General features: G+C 41.7%; 1 protein-coding gene across 1 annotated transcript in view; it reads right to left on the reverse strand.

Moving 5' to 3' along the window:
* SEL1L3 (SEL1L family member 3) overlaps positions 1-17,183 on the reverse strand; it is a 60,044-nt gene extending 42,861 nt beyond the window's left edge. The window contains exons 1-7 of the mRNA XM_090035721.1: positions 16,812-17,183; positions 11,909-12,476; positions 9,551-9,677; positions 6,955-7,076; positions 4,398-4,513; positions 1,934-1,989; positions 293-425 (exon numbers count right to left, since the gene is read on the reverse strand). Coding sequence (XP_089891847.1) covers positions 293-425; positions 1,934-1,989; positions 4,398-4,513; positions 6,955-7,076; positions 9,551-9,677; positions 11,909-12,476; positions 16,812-17,156 — 1,467 coding nt within the window. The 5' untranslated portion in view covers positions 17,157-17,183. The remainder of the gene's footprint in view (positions 1-292; positions 426-1,933; positions 1,990-4,397; positions 4,514-6,954; positions 7,077-9,550; positions 9,678-11,908; positions 12,477-16,811) is intronic.
* Positions 17,184-18,112: the final 929 nt, after the last annotated feature.

Genomic DNA, 18,112 nt, shown 5'->3' on the forward strand with positions numbered 1-18,112 from the left:
CCATCCTCCTTCACCTGTGCCAGCCCCAACCCTGCTGCCCAGGCACCCTAGCCTGTCTGCTTTGCTGTTGCAGCTGAGGCTCCAGAGTTAAATTACTTCTGGGAGAGTTTCCATACTAACAAAATCCTCAAATTCTATTTTGTTTGATGACAAGCTTATCATCTGGGGTGACCAGATTTTGTAATTTGTCTCTACCTAGAACCTATGCACTCAGAATCAGTCTGTGACATCGGTGGCATTTCAATGGGTGAACTTATAACATAATCATTTTTGTTACTCTACACACACCTACCTGCTCTGTTTCCAGAACACTAAGACGATAGTATTTCACAGGTCCAAAGAATCCTTCAATGCCAGGTGCATACACACTGCCTCCAAGAACTAAGTATCCAGCTGTATCATCAAAATAGAAATCTTCCCTAAAACTACAAAACAAGATAGATAAATGCTTTGGGTATTTGATATAGTAAACTACAAACCTGTATCTTATAATTCTGGTATAGACAATTTTTAATTCATCCCCGGCATCTATTTCTGTTCTTTATCTGTTTAGTCTTAAAATCAGTTCAACCTACTCAGACCAGCTCTAGAAAAGAGTTGAAAAATATCTTGCTTCCACCTAATATTTTAAGAGCACTGAGTTTTTTCTGGCTGATGATTTACATACTTCATGTGTCTTCCTGAATGATTGTGTAACATGTCAGAGATCTTGATTTTTTTCCCCACATTTTGTGCAAGTCAGCCATAGCTTGGTATATGAAATGTAGGCTGCACATCCCTTTGACAGTGATTATCTGTAGATTTTTTTTTTACACAGTTCAAATCTTGTAAACAGGAACAGAAAGGAGAAAGACTAACACTGAGGTTTACAAGATAACTTATTAATATATAACACCCTTCATTATCCTAAAATTCTTGCACAAAAAGACAGAAAGAAAAGGACAATTTTAAGAAGAAAAATGACTCAACTGTTTGGATCCAAGGATGAAAAAAAGACAGCAAGAATCAATGAAATGCTACAAATAATTCACTCCCAACCACACACTTTAGAGGTCTGATGCTCCTTTCTCCTAAATTTGATAGAAGTATTGCTCTCTGTTTATATCAGGCTGTCCAACTTCAAGGGGCTGGGCCAAATGCCGTATGTGGTGCATCAGCAAGGCCCACATTACTGCAAGCCACAGACTGGACCCCCCTACACTGCTGCACTGCGCTGGCAGTAGTCCCATCTGTCCCCACCTCCCCCCACCCAATGGCTACTGCTGCATCCCATGAACAGGGGGCTGTTGCAATATGTGGGCAGTACCCACCTCAGGTCCCTCGCTCCAGCACACCCTGGGCCTTCCCAGCAACATTGGCTGTGCCATCCCACCCGCTGCATTGGAAAGAGGAAGTGAAAGCTGATGGAGTGGGGAGGAACCTAGAGACCTCAGCTGCAGCAGCAGCTGGGTGTGATATGAGGAGGGTTGGCCAGGCAGAAACCCAGGAGCCACACAAAGAACACTTGTATGTTGCATATGGCCCAAGGGCTGCTGTTGGACAGCCCTAGCTTAAATGAAACAGATCTAGACCCAAAGGATAAAATCCTGATTCACTGAAATCAGTGGCAAAATTTTCAGTGACTTCAGTGGCACAAGTTTCACTCCAAGAATCTGATCCAAAACCCACTGAAATTCACAACTTGCATCAATTCCAGCAGGCTTTGTATCACTCTCGATGGACCAGTTTAAGTAATACAACTAGTCCCACTGATTACCTATATAGCATTCAACATGGGTACAGGTAACAACATTTAGTTCTGAGATTGTAGCAGTGAAAAGAGGCTACTGAAACTTATTTTCTAAAGTTTTGGGAGCTCTATCACCTGTATGCACAGATACTCCCCTTCCCACACCTAACCACATTAATTTGCAATGGGGAAAGTTCTTCTTACTCAAAAGACTGATGCTGCTGTCTTTTCAAATTCTTCTCGACGCTGTTTATTTCTATCTAAAAAAATAAAATAAATGTCAATTGTGATAGGCTAAATACTGCAAGTCAACTAGCTATAACATTTATTCAGTCCACTTTAATTCTTAATTTTGAAAATGCAGATTTGTATCTTGTTTCATCTTTCTGGATATTACAAGACATATGCCACCATATCTCAAGAAGCAATTCTCATAAGTGAACTATATTAGGAAATTTTACTTGAAAGTATTTGACTGATTTAACAAAATTCTAGTCCTGGCATAGAAGTTGCTTATATCAGTTCTCTCTTTCCAGTATTTTTGTTGTTATAAGAAGTTATACTTTACAAAATTCTTAGAAGTTCATATCTCTGCCTCCACTGTGTTTTACTGTGTCTTTCCCTTCTTGCCCTTTCTGCCCCTCCCTTCCCCCAAAAACTAGAAGCGATTACATTTCCATACTGCTGCAGGCACATCTATAAGTAGGCATTTATCTGCATCCTTAGGCACAAAAATATCTTTGCAAAATCAGGCCTGGAACCTCTTTATGCCTCAAATTCTCAAATATAAAATAAGAATAATAATCCCTCACTAATGCATTAATGTTTACTAAAGCCATGCTGAACAGGATGGACATGATTAATAGGAGCTAGGTGCCTGAAGAAAAGTTAGATGTCTAAATCCCTCAGAAGATTGGAGCCTTAGCCTTTTGTCACAGGAAATCTAAGGCAGAGCAGGGCATTACATCTGGGTCTCCAAAGTCCCAGGCTATGACTCCGACCACTAGATAACCTTCCAGTAGCTGATTCTGCACTGTTTCCCTTTCTACAGAAGATCAGATTAAACCTCTCATGTTCCCTTCATGTTTCCTAGTGGAAAAAATTATGCAGCCATAAAATTTGAGGTTTTACCTCACGTCTATATGAACTAAACATGTTATCTGCTCTCAGATAGCAGAATAATTTCTTAATGTACTTATCTAAGAGGCCAGCCAATCCTCAAACAGGAAAGGGCTAATACACCTTATGTTAATATTGACAATTCCGTTCACGTTTGCACCTGAAATAGGCTTTACACTATGTCCTCTTCTACTTCCACCTGAATGAAACACTAGTTCCAAACAGATAAAACAGGCAATAAAAAAATATTTTTAATTTTTTTTAAATTCCCTCTTTAACAACTGGGGTAGGAAACCAAAAATATTGACAATAAATGAGATCACAGAAATGCAAATTAACTCTTAATTTTTATTCTTTGAAATGAGGACAGGCTGCTTTTTAGAACTTTGACCTTTTTCATGTACATATTTATATTATAGGTGGAGTGCAAAGACATACCTGTAATTAAGGTTGCACAAGTGCTGTCACTGTAAAATGTTAGTTCTAGTTTATCAGTCTTTTAGCTTCAGGGGTAAAATTTGCCAGGACTGTCCTCTCAATTAATAAACTCATTTTTAAATATTTTGAACAAAACAGGTCTCTACATTTCTTTCCTTACATAGCTCTAGTGGTAATAGCCCTAGTGGTTGGTGGCAAAGAAACAATCCCTTGTTCTCAGATGTATTTTTTGATAGTCTGGTGAAATAAATATAATTAAAATTACAGGGCTTTACATAATGTTTTGTGTATGGGCTATGAGTTTTGTAACACAGTCCTTCTTAACAGTGTTCTATTGGCTCTCAGCATGCATGCAACAAGTTAAAGAAAGTATATGGTTTTGGGATGAGATATAAAGGAGAGCTGCTTTGATTAAGCCGTTTTTGGATTACTTGAGACAGACAGGAGGCACTTGAGGAGACTGAGGCACTTTCAATAAGAGGAAAAAATGAACCATAACATCAAAGGCCTTGTTTGCACTAGAAAACTTTGTCACTCTTTCCCAGCAGCTGCACAGCTACACTATGGCCAGAAACAGCATTAACTCAATCCTAAATAGGGCCAAAGATATTTCAGACCACCTCTACACAGCTCCCTGGTGCTGTTTCCTAAACTAGAAACAATGTAGCAGTGTTTGCAAATGGCTGTTATGTTATTTAGCTCACCTGCAGCACTATACAGCTCTGTTACAGGAGGCAGCACAGCATGTCTGAGGGTGCTGCTGGCACAGGAAATTTACCATGTGGACATGGCCTTAGTTTTCTTGGCACAACAGGGAAAACACCAGAGCCCAGTCTACACCAGTACTTATATCACCACTGGAAAACTCTGTGATGTGGATGCACCGTGATTGATTCATGTGTATGGACTGGTGACAAACACTAGCCCCAGGTCAAAAGACCTCATTTCAAATCTTGCGTTTCTCATTCTTTGATGTATGAACATGTGTACATTGGGGAATGCCCCTCAGCCCAGTTTATTAATGGGTTTGTTGGTGACAATCAAATATAAATAACCCTCTGCAAACCCCAGCCATGCTACTATCATTCAGCAGCTGTACCAGCACACATACCTGTCCACCCTCAAAAGAGAGATCTAGACGAAACCACTGTTTGAGAGGAAGGCTGAAACTAGTTACCACTGCAATGTCTTCTCCTCCAACGAGGTGCATCTGAATATGAACGTAACCTGATAAAAGAACAATGAAGGAAAACAAGGCAATAGAAAATTATGAAAATATTCATGCTAAAAGCTGGCTTCCTAAAATGCTGTTTACAATAATCCTGTCCTGTTCATCACCAATGAGGAGATCTGAGAAATCACCAACCAGCCACCTGTCTCTACCAGAATCAACAGGAAATGCTGAACATGTGTGAGGCATATGCTTTAGGTATACATAAACAGAATTTCACTGCATCCAAGAAAACCCTGAAGGGAGCCAAGAGGAAGAGCAGCAAATGATGTATAAAAACAGAAGAGACTTGTCCACCACATGCACTAGCACTGGCTCTAGAAAGGTTGAATTTAACATAATGCAAAGAAGTAGGATGAAAACTTGACTGTATTATTTCCAATTGCAGAAGTGAGACTCAGAGTCTAAGGTCTTCAGGTACTATTATGGGTATAAGGTCTTCAGGATTGTTATGATCTTCCAGTCTAATGTCATGTACAACACAAGACATAGCATTTCTCCAAATGATTCTTACATCAAGCCTGGAACTTCCAGTGGTACTATATCATACATTTTAAGAAAAATATCAATTCTTGAGTAAGGCATTTATATAATGTAGAATCCACTGTACCCGAGGTAAGTTATCCCAATGGTTAATTGTTCTCAAATAATTAAAAATGTCCAGTCTGAACTTGCCTGAACTCATCTTCTAGTCCAGTGGTTTTCAACCTGTGGTTTGCAGATCCCTGTGGGTCCTCAGACTATTTCTAAAAGGTCTGTGAAAGATGTCTATGACCAGCCAAGTGAGAATATTCACATTTAAAATCCAAAGGGGCCTGCACACCATTCAAAATTTCCAAAGGGGTCTGTACCTCCATTTGAAATCTTTTAAGGGTCTGCAAATGAAAAGAGCTAGAAAACCACAGTTCTAGTCACTGGATTTTGCTACAGCCTCGACTGCTAGATTGAATTGTTCTCTATGGGCATATCTACATGAGATGCTTTACTGCATATTAGACTAATCAACTGCACAGTAAAGCCTCACCATCTTCATGTGTGCACCATCTGCTGCAGTTACCTACTACCTGTAAATATAGATGCTGTGCATGTGTAGACACTGAATAGGGGCAAATTTGCTCCTAGTCAGCCTCAACACCAGGGGCCAAAGGGAATGGGAAACTCCCCATGATCCTGGTGCTGCTCATCTCCCAGCTCCCCACAAGAGCCGAGAGCTGAACTGTGCTCGGATGGGGTAGCTCTCTGCCCCGCCTCCCAGTGCTGCTCATCTCCTGGCTCCCCACAGGAGCTGGGAGCTGAGCAGCTCCAAGACTGGGGAGCACTCTCCTTCCCTGCCTAGCAGGGTGCTGGCTGGGAGCTGTCCCAGAAGTGGGACAGTTTCTAGCCAGCCCTTAATTACTCAGGGATTTCCCTGCCCGGCCAGGGACTGGCTAGGAGCCACCCCAAAAGTGGGACAATACCTGGCCAGCCCCTGGCTGCGCACAGAAGCCCGACTGAGCACAGGCTTGTCCCCATGTGCATGGGGTTGGGAGAACTTTGCAGCAGCCACTGTCTCCTGGCCCCATTCACATCAGGACCCTTCCTAATTGTGCACAGGGCCAGAAAACAGCTGCTGCTCTTCTGGCCCTGTGAGCATCAGGACCAGTCCTCCATGTTCCCAGCCATCCCCCATGAGAGTATAAAGCTGCCCCTGGCTGTTGCAGTGGTCCAGCACAGGGTAGGAGCAGCCCTGTACTGGGCTACTCTTGTTGATAGCAGATTTACTCTCAACAGGTAGCGCGTTTAGGTGTGCTCCCAGAGAAGGCTTACCGCGCAGTATTTTACTGTGCAGTAAGCCTTTATAGCATTAATAGCACATGTAGATGCACCCTGTGAATAGCAACTTTTTCTGTTACTTTTTGCTGATTGTAATCCAGTCACCTCTACACCTTTTTGGAGATCACATAAATAGACTGAGGTGTGTAAGAATCATTATGGTAGCCCTTTTTTGAGCCATTTCTAATTTTTAAACATTATTTTTGAATAGTGGACTTGAGAACTGGATGCAACATTCCAGTAATAGCTTCACTTCTGTTGTTCCTTACTCCTACTCAATCCTTCTCCATTTACACATTCAAGGATGGTGTTTCTATAATGTTGAGCACTGTGAAAACTTCCTATTAAACCCTCTAGTTCTTCAGTGTGGGATTGTCCTGAAAGGAAAGTTAGAAAAAAATGGACACTTTCTGAGTTGGTCAAAGCTGGACAATCCATAGCAAAAAGTGTAACCGACTTCTGGATATCTTCTGTTCCCAGAAAAAAAGGCCTAAAATGAAGCATTCCCTGAGGGATAAATTTGACAAAAAGATACAATAAAAATTCCTGTAAATGCTGTTCTTTGCTACAGGCACAGGAAAGACTGTATTAGATTTCCTACAGAAAACCTTATGTTATTACTTACCTTCTTCACTGAGAAATACAGCAGGAGTACTGTACATTTCATTTGTGTCAACAAAGTAAAGTATTCCACACAGGTTCTTTTTGCAGTGATGGAGCAAATAAAGCCAGACTGAAATAGTAAACCTACATGGGCAAAAAGAAACAATTGACCCACTCTCAAAGATAAATATCATTTTGAGTTTTAAAAGTTATTAATTTAAAAGTGCTTGTTCTGCTTTAATTTGAAAACTGATCTTCAAAACAGAACCTAGAGCTGTCAGAATTCTTCAGAATCCAAGATTCTTGCTCCCGATTCTCTGCTTCTGTGCACTGATGTAGTACAGAGAGAAATCAGCTATAATACTTGACTATTTTAAACTAATAGTGATAGATTACCCTAGTGATTTGAGCAAATTCCAACAAAATCTTCAATGGCAAGATCATAGCCAGCCTTTCTGCTGATATAAAAGGAGTGAGGAAGACATAACAGCGTTCCCACCTCTTAGCTTTTTCTCCTGTGCAGGGGCTGATGTTCATGTGGCTAGGGTGCTTGGGTACCAAAACTCTGAAAGGAAAAAAGGGCAAAGCCCTTTTTTTGTTTGTTTGTTTTTTTACAACCTAAAGCCTAATGGCAAAGATCTCCAAAAGGCGGGTAATAGCTGAGCACAGAAACTTATCAGGCCACTGCCATAGAAGTAGATCTCAGCTACTGCCAGATCCTACACTAGTATGGAAATCAACTGTGACAAATGAGAACCAGCTCACAGTTCTGTAGGCAAACATCCTCAGGGTGGGTGCATTTGTAACCTCGGCTGCTGAAACCACTGAACAAATATTCCTTGCTAGTTAAAAAACAGGATATGCACCGTGGGAAGCCAGCTCTGAGGGAATTATAGGAATCCAACCTCTGTAACATGGTCATGAGCAACTGTTACAAGGTTGTGCAGGATAAATAAAGGTGTGTTTTTTGCAAACCATACAACAATAAACGCACAAGAGCAGGATCAAATGCTTCACTGAGCTGGAGTAACTATGAAGAAACTATGCCAATTCTGGCAGATCCAGTGGAGAGTCTGAGACCCAAAAATGCAGAATCTGTTCAATAGGCTGGGATGCTATTGTTTACTTCAACTGGAGCAGAATTAGGCCAGGGTTTGTTTCCTTTGAACATCCCAGCTCTGGTAAATAACTCTGCAGAAAACTACATTTAGTAGTATAGTTTGAATGGCCTTTAAAAAGTGAAATCAATCATGCTCATATTTTTATAGTTTATAAAAATATACATTTTAAATGTGTTTAAAATACGTTACTTTTATTTACCTGTATCAAGTTGTTCTTTAGAGACACTAAATATTGTATGGCAGTGTGGAACTTCATTTAAACTAGAAGAGCATGGGTCATCCAACCTAATGGTAACTCCTGATAAGTGGATGGGAGATGAATTGTTACTCAATAAAACCTGTGCCCCCATATAATGCATATTGCCACATTACTCCTATATGTATGTAGGAGAGGCAGAGTAGTTTGTAAGTCACCTGTACAGCGACTGATATAGTGAGTATCTACATGTAAAGACTGTGCCTTTTGTAGGCATTCCTCAGGTCTGTATACCACTGTGGTCAATTGCTACATTCCCCTTAATCTCTTGACTAAAAGTGTGCAGTGATCCCTCTGATGGGCTTTATGGAACACAGTGGTGACTCAGTCAGCACCCATGTCTCTACTTATCTCAGTTATAATGCTACAGAAGGGTATAATACTGAGCTGCAGCCAGATTCTATTATATTTGCTGAGGGTGCCTAAGTGAACTTAGGTACCTAGTGCAATCTTATTCCATGCTCCTTGAGTCCATGAAAAAAACTGTTAATGCAAAAGACCAGGTACAGACTTTACAGTTTTACCAGTATAAGTGATCCTAAACTGGTCTATACGCATAAGAGAACAGAAGTTTGGTGCACAAAACTGGTCTACACCTGTAACAGAACAGAAGTTCGGTATACTTATACTGGTTTAAAAATGGTGGAACTTGGTCTAAAATTTGCCCCCCTCCCACTCCCACTCCCAAGAGTGAATGTGTGTTCTGTTTGCTACCAATCTAAACTACATCACTTATAGAAAACCACTAACTTAGATTGATTCTGCCTTGGACTTCCTTAATGTCTGTATCTAGCCCATGGGTCTACAGCTACTAAAGCTGGCAGATTCTCAGCTCGTCTGGCAAGCCATACTTCTTGTCCTCTGCTATTTAAAGCCCATATGTGACTCTAGTGAGCATTTTGTATTTCATTAACACTGATACCCTGGATTGAGATTAGGGGGTCAGAAATCCAGAGGAATGTGGATGTCCTTCCTTTCACGTAAGGACCTGCAAGGAGGCCTAGGAGCCTGTAGGTAGAGTGTTCTTCACAATATACCACTGCTCTATGAGACCTCAGTATAAGGGGTTGAGAGGTTTTACTCCAGTACTGCTGGAGAATTTAAACACAGACTAAGTAGCAAGGGGAGTGAGGCCAAATCTATCTGGTTTAGCTACTCTCCTGTCTATTTTATGCTGAGAAACCTTATAAACAACGCCAGGGCTTGTCAAGAACCATCTTCAGTTATTTGCACTTGCTTACACCGGGTAATCGATCTGATGCTGTCTGATTGTCTCAAGCTCTTTGTTCTTAAATCTCTCAAATTTCTTCACAATTCCTGTTTTCTCTCCAGTGGATGCATACAGAAAATTGAGGATCTGGACAGCATCTGTAAAATGAAATAATTCTTAATTTGCCAGAAAAGGTACAGGGTTAGAGACAATCCTTATTAATGCCCTTTGTTCAAACCCTCAAATGTTTAAATCAGTGATCTGGTAACACAGAATACAACATAAGAGCTAATGAATCCACACATACTTGTTATTTCACCTTTCTTCTATTAAAAAACTGCAGCTGTTTAAAGAGTAGCTCAAGGGAGGGGAAGGAGCATGGAGTCTATTTCAGGCCTGTATTTACAAATGAGGACAGGGTAGAATGATTTAAATGTGTGATAAAAATAACCATTTGAATGTTGTTTTCTACAAGTAGAAAACTTGATTTAAATAGTTGATTTTAATCTTTTATAGCCTTGCTGTTTTTAGCTAATTTTCCACATAATTCAGTATTCTCTTTCATTAATAGCGATTAAAACAAGTTGCTTTGCAATTACACATAGTTTTTATAGTAAATGTGGTACTTATTTCTGCTAATTGGGAAGATATCCTACCACTGTACCCAGTTACTTCCACAGTTACATGCAAAGCAGACATTTATTTAGAAGCCAAACTTTTCTAATTTTTTTTACAACAAAATTTGTAAATAATACATTTTTATGTATGAGATGACCCACTTTTTATCTTCTTATTTGTGTGAGGCTGCAATTGGATGGAAAATGGAATTCTATTAAAATGCACAGAAACACCATTAATATATTTTTGCTACTGTGTAAGTTAATTAGGATGTCTATCATTTGATATTAACCTGATTTACTAAACAAAATAAAAATGATTTGTAGTTAGTAAACTGAACTGTTTCTGATCACTCTACCTGGTAGACTTTAGAATGCTCAGCTCTCAACCTTTCACATCTTACTTTTATTTATAGATTAGCACAAGAAAGCAAATATACTTCCTGCTTTTTCATGTCCAAATTGCTTTCTCAACTTTAAATGAACTACTTTGAATAATTTGTCCACCTGCACTTCTCAAAGAGGCTACCCAAAGCTGGTTTAACACTTCAACAAACTCTGGATCCAGGTGCTTAGCAAGTAACTTCCACTTCAAAACATCTGTAGCAAACAAGTGCCACTTGAATATTACTCTAATTTAATGTAAATGATTTTAATAGACTATGGAAAATTTGGGCTTTAACAAAGACTAGCAAAATGTTACATTTAATTTTAAGAACTTTATTAAAAAAAAATATGACTTCAATTAAAAAAATATCCAATTTAATATAAAAAACATTTTTTTTAAATTTTGAAACTTCTTCATTGCTCTCCATCCATTTTATCCAATGAGTATTAAATGCAAGGTAAAGTGGATCAACTTCATGAGAAAGGCATTTACCCACCCCCGCTCCAACCTAACTCACTGGCGACGTGTAGGGGGTACATGTGCACCCCCCGAGCATGGCAGTGCACCCTTTACAAAAAGTGTCAGCAGCGCCTGCAGGCAGTTGCCACTCACCCTCCTTCCCCCACTGCTGATACTGCCGGTGTCGTGTCATACCCCTTCCATCCCCCACCACCGACAGTGCTGGTGGCATCTGCGCGTCCCTGCTTATCACTGCCGTGCTCCTGCTGCTACCAGCACCACTGTGGACATGTGTTGTTCGTGGCCTAATTTGTGGTTAGTACTTCCTAAATTACTTATATAAAGATTACACATGTAAAACTGCAGGATTAGCCCTAGAACAGCACACTATGGCTCCAAGTAAAAGTCTATGGAAGGCAACAGAAAACTGATTTCAGTGATTCAGTTAAAGCTCTAAATTGTTGCGTTGCTTTGGCACTATGGTCAGGTACACACATTACACTTTTACCAGTATAAGTGACCAGAAACCTGTAACAGAAGTCTGGCACACAAAACCAGTGTATACCCATAACAGAACAGATGTTTGGTACACATAGACAGGTTTAAAAATGGTAGAACATGGTCTAACATTTTCCCTGTGTATTCTGTTCGTTACCAATCTAAATTATGTTGCTTAAAGAAAACCACATAACTTAGATCAATTCTGCCTCAGGCTTTTTGAATGTCTGTACCTAGCCTATGAGTTTGCCCATGCTATTGTGAAACTAATGTGGAATATTTCACAATGTAGGCAGTCAAATTTTGCCACAAAAAGTACATTCTTTTGGCACTAATATTTTCATAAATACACCCTTTCTCAGCAAATTAAAGAACATGTCATGTTGGTCTTAGCTTTCCATTAAACAAAAATGGCAATAATACTTACCATCCTCATGAGGACACTGAGGTACCCAGCTTGCCTGGAGTTTCCATATATATTCAGAGCCCCACTTCCAACATATTCTGTGATCTTTGTATGGGCGTTCAAGAGGTGGAACTGTTTCCAGAAAAGTATAATTCCTGGCAACTGCCTGCTGGTAGCTTTCATTGCCCACAGTATCATACCTCCCCATAGGTTTGTGACTAATCCATGCATACAGTATCACAGTGTCCACTATTATGGAGCGTTTGATGAAGAAATCATCTCTGTAAACCATGACGCTTGGGAATTTTAAGTGCAGTGTTCGAGTATTACTGATATGAAGTTGTTTCTCATTCTTCCATCTCTTCCTATACACTGACACACCAGTTCTGAACTCCAAGGAAGCTACAGCTTCCAAGTTGACAATGCAGGGCTTAGAACATAAATACTGAACTGAAACTTTGGAATCATTAACAATTTTCTTTTCTACTATGTTAAGATGAATAAAATCTTCATAAGCTATATTGAGCTCGGACTGTAGAGTAACTGATGTTGTCCGCAGTGTCTCCTTTCCAAATGATGGCAACAAATTCTGGAGAAAAAATATATAATGTTAAATCCACCTCCCTGAATTACACTGATTATTAATACATTTTCAACAATATTTCAATTGCAAATTTAAACCTAAGTACTTAGACACAACATCAAGATACTTACTATGAGCTATTGAAGAAAACTGACCCATTTTAAATTCTTAGGATTTAACAACAAGAAAAACAAACAAACCCCAGGTATCATGTACACGAGGGTCTCACATGTGGTCTAATGCAAAAAGACAGTGACTTTAAGAAGTACTAATTACTTGTTGCAAAACACCTACTGTAATTTACCAGCTTTTGCTCATTTTGTTGTTGTCAGCTTCATTGGAATCATTTTAAAATAAATGTTGTTACTAAACAGTACCTTTAAATTAGTAATTTGTAAAATAGGAATAACATCTAACCCACTTCACAAGAGTTTTGTGAGGATTAATTCATATTCATATAGCATTAAAAGTGATTTTCAAATGTACTTTAAGGAATACGCTGGGTCATAATGGTTCACTTACAAACCCGGAGGAAAAGCACAGCAGCTGTCATTTACTCTGTGTTAACTCGAGAACACATTTTGGAGGGGTTTCAGTTGGCCAGTACATCACCTCCCCTGGGAATTCTGCAGTTCTCTATAAAGCTGATCCTTTTCCTTTTGTTTCTTCTCTGCAGGTAACAATTTACTTTCAACAGTTGGCCTGACATGTATGTGTCCAAGATCTTCAGGTTGCTGTGAATTTTACAAGTTGGCAGGCATATCTACCAGTACTTTTTGATGACATCTGATTAATTGTAGCTGTTTAAAATATTAAGGCTGTTGCTGTTTACAGCATTATAGCCTTAGAACCTTTGTAGTTGAGACTTTCCATTATAAAGCCCTGTCTGCAGTTGCTGGTCAAACTTTCACAACATGGACTGAAATAATCTATGCTGGGTGTCTGTCTCAGGTGATTTTTTCAATGTAGTTCAGAAAATTTTGAGATTGAGATTAGAAGAAAATACATCATTTTGCCATGTTAAAATATCCTTGCAACTGTTCATATTGAGAAGCTGTAGGTAAATGAACTTGAAATTAGGTGGGAATTACTTTAGTGTCAGCATTATGCCTCTTGACTCCCATGTAAATATTTACCCAAATATGGCCAACCTAAAAGCCTCTGAACACTCTCAGTTTGAATGTGCTCAGTCAAGTCTGACTACAGTTTGGCAGCTAATCTCTTTAAAGATCCTATTTGTGCTTAATACCCTCTCCCTCCTCCCAGCTCCAGCCAGAATCTGCCATCCCCAATGATGTGATTTGCTTCATCCCAGAATTGTAAACGCTAAGCAAAACTCTCCCCACGATTGCTTCTGAGTGCCAGGGTCCACTGCGGTGCTCGGCATCTTGACTGACAGCAGAGAGACAGTCTTTCCTATGCTACCAATGCATAGCAGGCAACTGAGGAACTCTGTTTTAATGCAAAAGGCAGGAATGTTGAGAAATAAAGGCATGCTGGAGAAGTGAGGGAGGGGGAAGGAGCAGCATGGGGCACGATGGGAGGGAGTGAGGGTACACAGCAGGGGAGGGTTGCAGGAGCCCAGGTGACAGTACTGGATAGAAGCATAAAGTAGAGGCAGGAGGCTCACAGGAACAGAGAGGAAGGAGATAAACTGGGAGCATGGGAGTAGAAAGGTCACTAATTTCTGAAGAAAATTCCCTTCCAAAGCTGGGATGGAACCCAGGAGTCCTCTGCTATCAACAGGTGTAAATCCCACTAGCAAACTGTGTGCCTTACCACTTCGCCTTACCCCCTTCCTCCTTCATCCCTGGGGGTTACATTTGTTGAGCACTCACAACTGCAACATAAACCACTGGGAGCTGCAACCTGAATACACTAAAAATGCAAACTTCTTTGAAAAGTCAGGGCCGAGGTACCTCAATTTGGGCATCTACATTCACCATTTTTCTATCTGTGCCATACTTCCTTGCCTGGAAATGGATAGACTTATGGTCTTATAGAGTGCTGTAAAAATAAATTAATTAATGTTTGTAATGGACACAGGAAATCACCATTGGAAAGTTCATGATAAAAGTTCATGAGAAAATTCTGTCTTGGAGGCAGGGTTTGAATGGTGTACCTTAAATAAGACCCATGACCAGACAACAAAAGGAGGAAAAAAATAAATATTAATCATGACATAAAGAAGAACACATTCTTTCTTAGCTGAGGCAAGAAGAGTGGGATGTGTTTCTATGAGTTTTAGTCCTTGGTAGCTATCCCAGGTGCTGTAACTGAGAGGAAATCTCTGCTACATTTCATCTTAGCCTTCATCCCAAAGTTTTCCTTACCTGTAAATATCTTTGCTTCCTCTTTCTGTAGCTGCTCCTACCCTCCTCAACAGCAGCAGTGCCACAGAGGCATGATTTTTGACAGTTTCACTGATGCTCATGTGCATGCAAACAGCAACAATGAGACTGTCTTGCATCCTGCTTTGCAGACATGGGAAGACAACGCTGCATTAAGTTTACATCCATAAGGTTATTTTTACCTCCAAAAAGGCTAGAAACTCTTTATTAATGCTGCTGAATTTGATCATGTGGCTTCCATCAACTTGCCAGACTCATCAGCAATGAGTAAAGGAGTTTATCAGAAATATTATTGATCAGTGAGGTTCTGAAACATCACAGATACAAGGCAACAAAAAAGGAAAAAGAATGAGTGGACATGATGATTAATTTTTCCTTTAAAATCTGGGATAAAACTGTAGCTGAGATCTATTTAACCCTGGAAGAACTAAACTGACCTTAATGATGTTTCACCAGCTTACACAAGACTGAATATGACCCAGTACTTTCCATGTGAAAACCCAACTGTTTCATACTACTCAGTGTTGTAAGATGAGTGAAGAAGGCCCAGAATCAGGAGCAAGACACAAAGAGCCTCACTTTGTTTCCATGCCTATAAATAGCAAAAAATAGCAAAAAGATCATTGACTTCAATGGGAGCCCAAGGAGCCAGAGCAGAATCCCAAAAGTGTCTGAAATTAAGTTAATAAATGTAATTGGTGCCATTAAAGCGCAGTATTATTCACCACTCTGAGCGTATTCAGTAATGACAATCTACAGTGACAGGTAAAACAGGAGATATCAAAGAAACCGGAAGCCCTTTGGAATCAAAGCACCTCACATACAAAGCTTTTTATTGCACTATTACTATTAAATAATAACTTAGCCTTTGTTTGTTCAGTTCTGTACACCAAAAAGCAGTAGTCCTAATTTTGTGTAAAGGGGAATTAAATCATTAAAATGATTGAGGATCCTTTTTCAACAGGCTACATGAGATCAGTATCTCCACAGAGTTAATCACCTATGTGGCATTTTCTACTTCACAATTTGTAGGGCTGTTGTTGCCAGAGGCAAAGATGGGAATCTGAAGCATGAACCAAGATTGCACGCAAGTGCGCACACAGCCTTTTGTAAGGGAAGCAGAGGCAGCCAGCACGCAATGTTCTGATGCTAAATTCTCATGCTGAGATAAAGGAACTGGTTGAGAGGTTTATAAAAACCTCCTATAAACCCCCCCTCCTGTTTATAAAAAAAAAAAAAAAAAAACACCTAAAATTGGTAGTTTTGTGAAAACAAGAAAATAAATATGTAGGAAGGTAAGATGGTTTAGAATTGTAAAGCTAGACGTTTCAAACAAATCAGGTGCTCAGGGCCCACCAGCAGAACCAGCTGTGAAAAGTGTCCACCTTAGGCAATGCAACAAGACAGTCAGAAGAGCCACGCTTCCCAGCACTGGGTGTTGAGCTGCTCTGACAGAGCGATCCTGAGTCCAAGTGCCACGCTGCCCTGAGTATCTGGCCCAGATGGGAAGGTCGGATGGGACCCCAGGAGGTCGCATCTAGTGAAACCCCCTGCTCAAAGCAGGACCGTCCCCAGTAGATCATCCCAGCCAAGGCTTTGTCTACCTGCTTCTTAAAAGCCTCCAAGAATGGAGATTGAACAGCCTCTCTGGGGATCCTGTTTCAGGGCTTCACTACACTCCTATATAACCTAAACTCCCCTTGCTGCATCTTGAGGGGTTTCCACGTTTCTGGCCCCGGCATTGACCACTTGCTGGGTGCTGAGCGGCGGGCGTGGCCCGGCTCCCATCGCCTTTTTAAAGCGATGGCAGGGAGCAGGAGCTGGGGAGGGATGGGCTCGGCCCCCGCAATGACTCAAGTCCTCGCAGGTGGCAGCCTGGGCCGGCGCCCCGCCTGGGCCAGGGCTACGGAGGCGACCTGCGCTCGGGCCCCGGGCCCGGCACCACCCGCGGGGCGGCCCCTCGCCCCCAGGCCGGGACGGGGGCACTCACCGGCAGGCTCAGCAGCAGCGGGAGGAGGGCGGGCGGCGGGAGCGCCCCGCACCGCATAGCCGAGCCGGGCAGGTGACGCCGCGGGCCGCGCTGGCTCCGGCTTCCTGGGGCGAGGCGGGGCTTCCCGGGGCAGGTGCGGCGGGGGCGGGGATGGTGGAGCCCGGCCCTGCTCCTGTGGGGGGTCGGGACGGCGCTCGCGACCGCGGGGCACGAAGCCTTGGCGGGGAGGAGGGCCGCGGGCGGTCCTGCTTTGAGCCCGGGGTTCGGCTGTTCGGGCCGGACCGGACGGGTCCGCGAGCCCCTCGCCCCCGTGAGTCTCAGCCGCGAAGTGTCCACAGCTCCCATTTTTCTCTGGTGAAGAAGAAACGAGAAGCTCGACCGCTAAGCTGGGGGTGGGGGCAGGATCCAGCTCAAGACTGAAGCGAAACGAGTTCAAAACCTGCCTAGGAGCTTCACTGTGGGGCGGGAGCAAAGGCTGGTGGACCAGGAAATCCTGAACAAGAAGAGAGGGGCCTGCCTTACCACCCGGGGAATGAAGAGCTTCAAAGGGGTCAGATACAGGTTGTAACAAGCCACGAGTCCAGTGACTCCCTCAGCATTGCCCGAATAGAAATGCCGCCCTCACAGCCAATACAGCCTGTTTTAAGCTTTGGGTAGAGCAAGTATCAAAAAGGGGGAAAGGGGAGGTACAAGTGCACCCCCTGCCCCAAACACCCCAGCGACCTGCTTCTGAAAACTTCCAAGGACGGAGATCCCAGTTTCTCTAGGAAACCTTCTCCCCTGCTTGTCCAGTCTCAGAGCCAAAGTTTCTCTTCATCTCCAACCTGAATTTCCCTTGCTGCAGCTTGAGGCCCTTGCTCCTAGTCCTGCTGTTACACTTCTGTTTTGATGGCGGGGTGGTGTGAATGGAATGAAATGATCCCTGAAACTGTTTTGCTCTAAAATTGTAATTTGTTGCACACTTAAGCAATACCACTATTGAAACAAAACCCCAAACAGTTTGTAAAGGTATTTTTACACGGGCCTTCTGAACGATGCACAACAACTCAGGGGCCAGGCCACCTTTTGTGTATTTATATGGTCATGCTATAGATTCTCACCACTTACCTTTTACAGAGGTTCTTTTCTTATTAATATCACCCTCAGCCTGTTGCTTTTGAACTTACTTCTCACCTACTAAGCCATCTTGGCACTTGTTTTGTTTCTCTATTCTGTCTTGTTTTTCTGTATTTTGGAGCTATCTACATTTTGTTTTGCTTATGTTGCCCCTGTGTTAGCTGCTTCTGTGCTCATTTTGTTTG

The sequence above is a fragment of the Crocodylus siamensis genome, chromosome 2, assembly GCF_052110815.1.
Source record: "Crocodylus siamensis isolate JL-2025a chromosome 2, ASM5211081v1, whole genome shotgun sequence".
NCBI lineage: Eukaryota > Metazoa > Chordata > Crocodylia > Crocodylidae > Crocodylus > Crocodylus siamensis.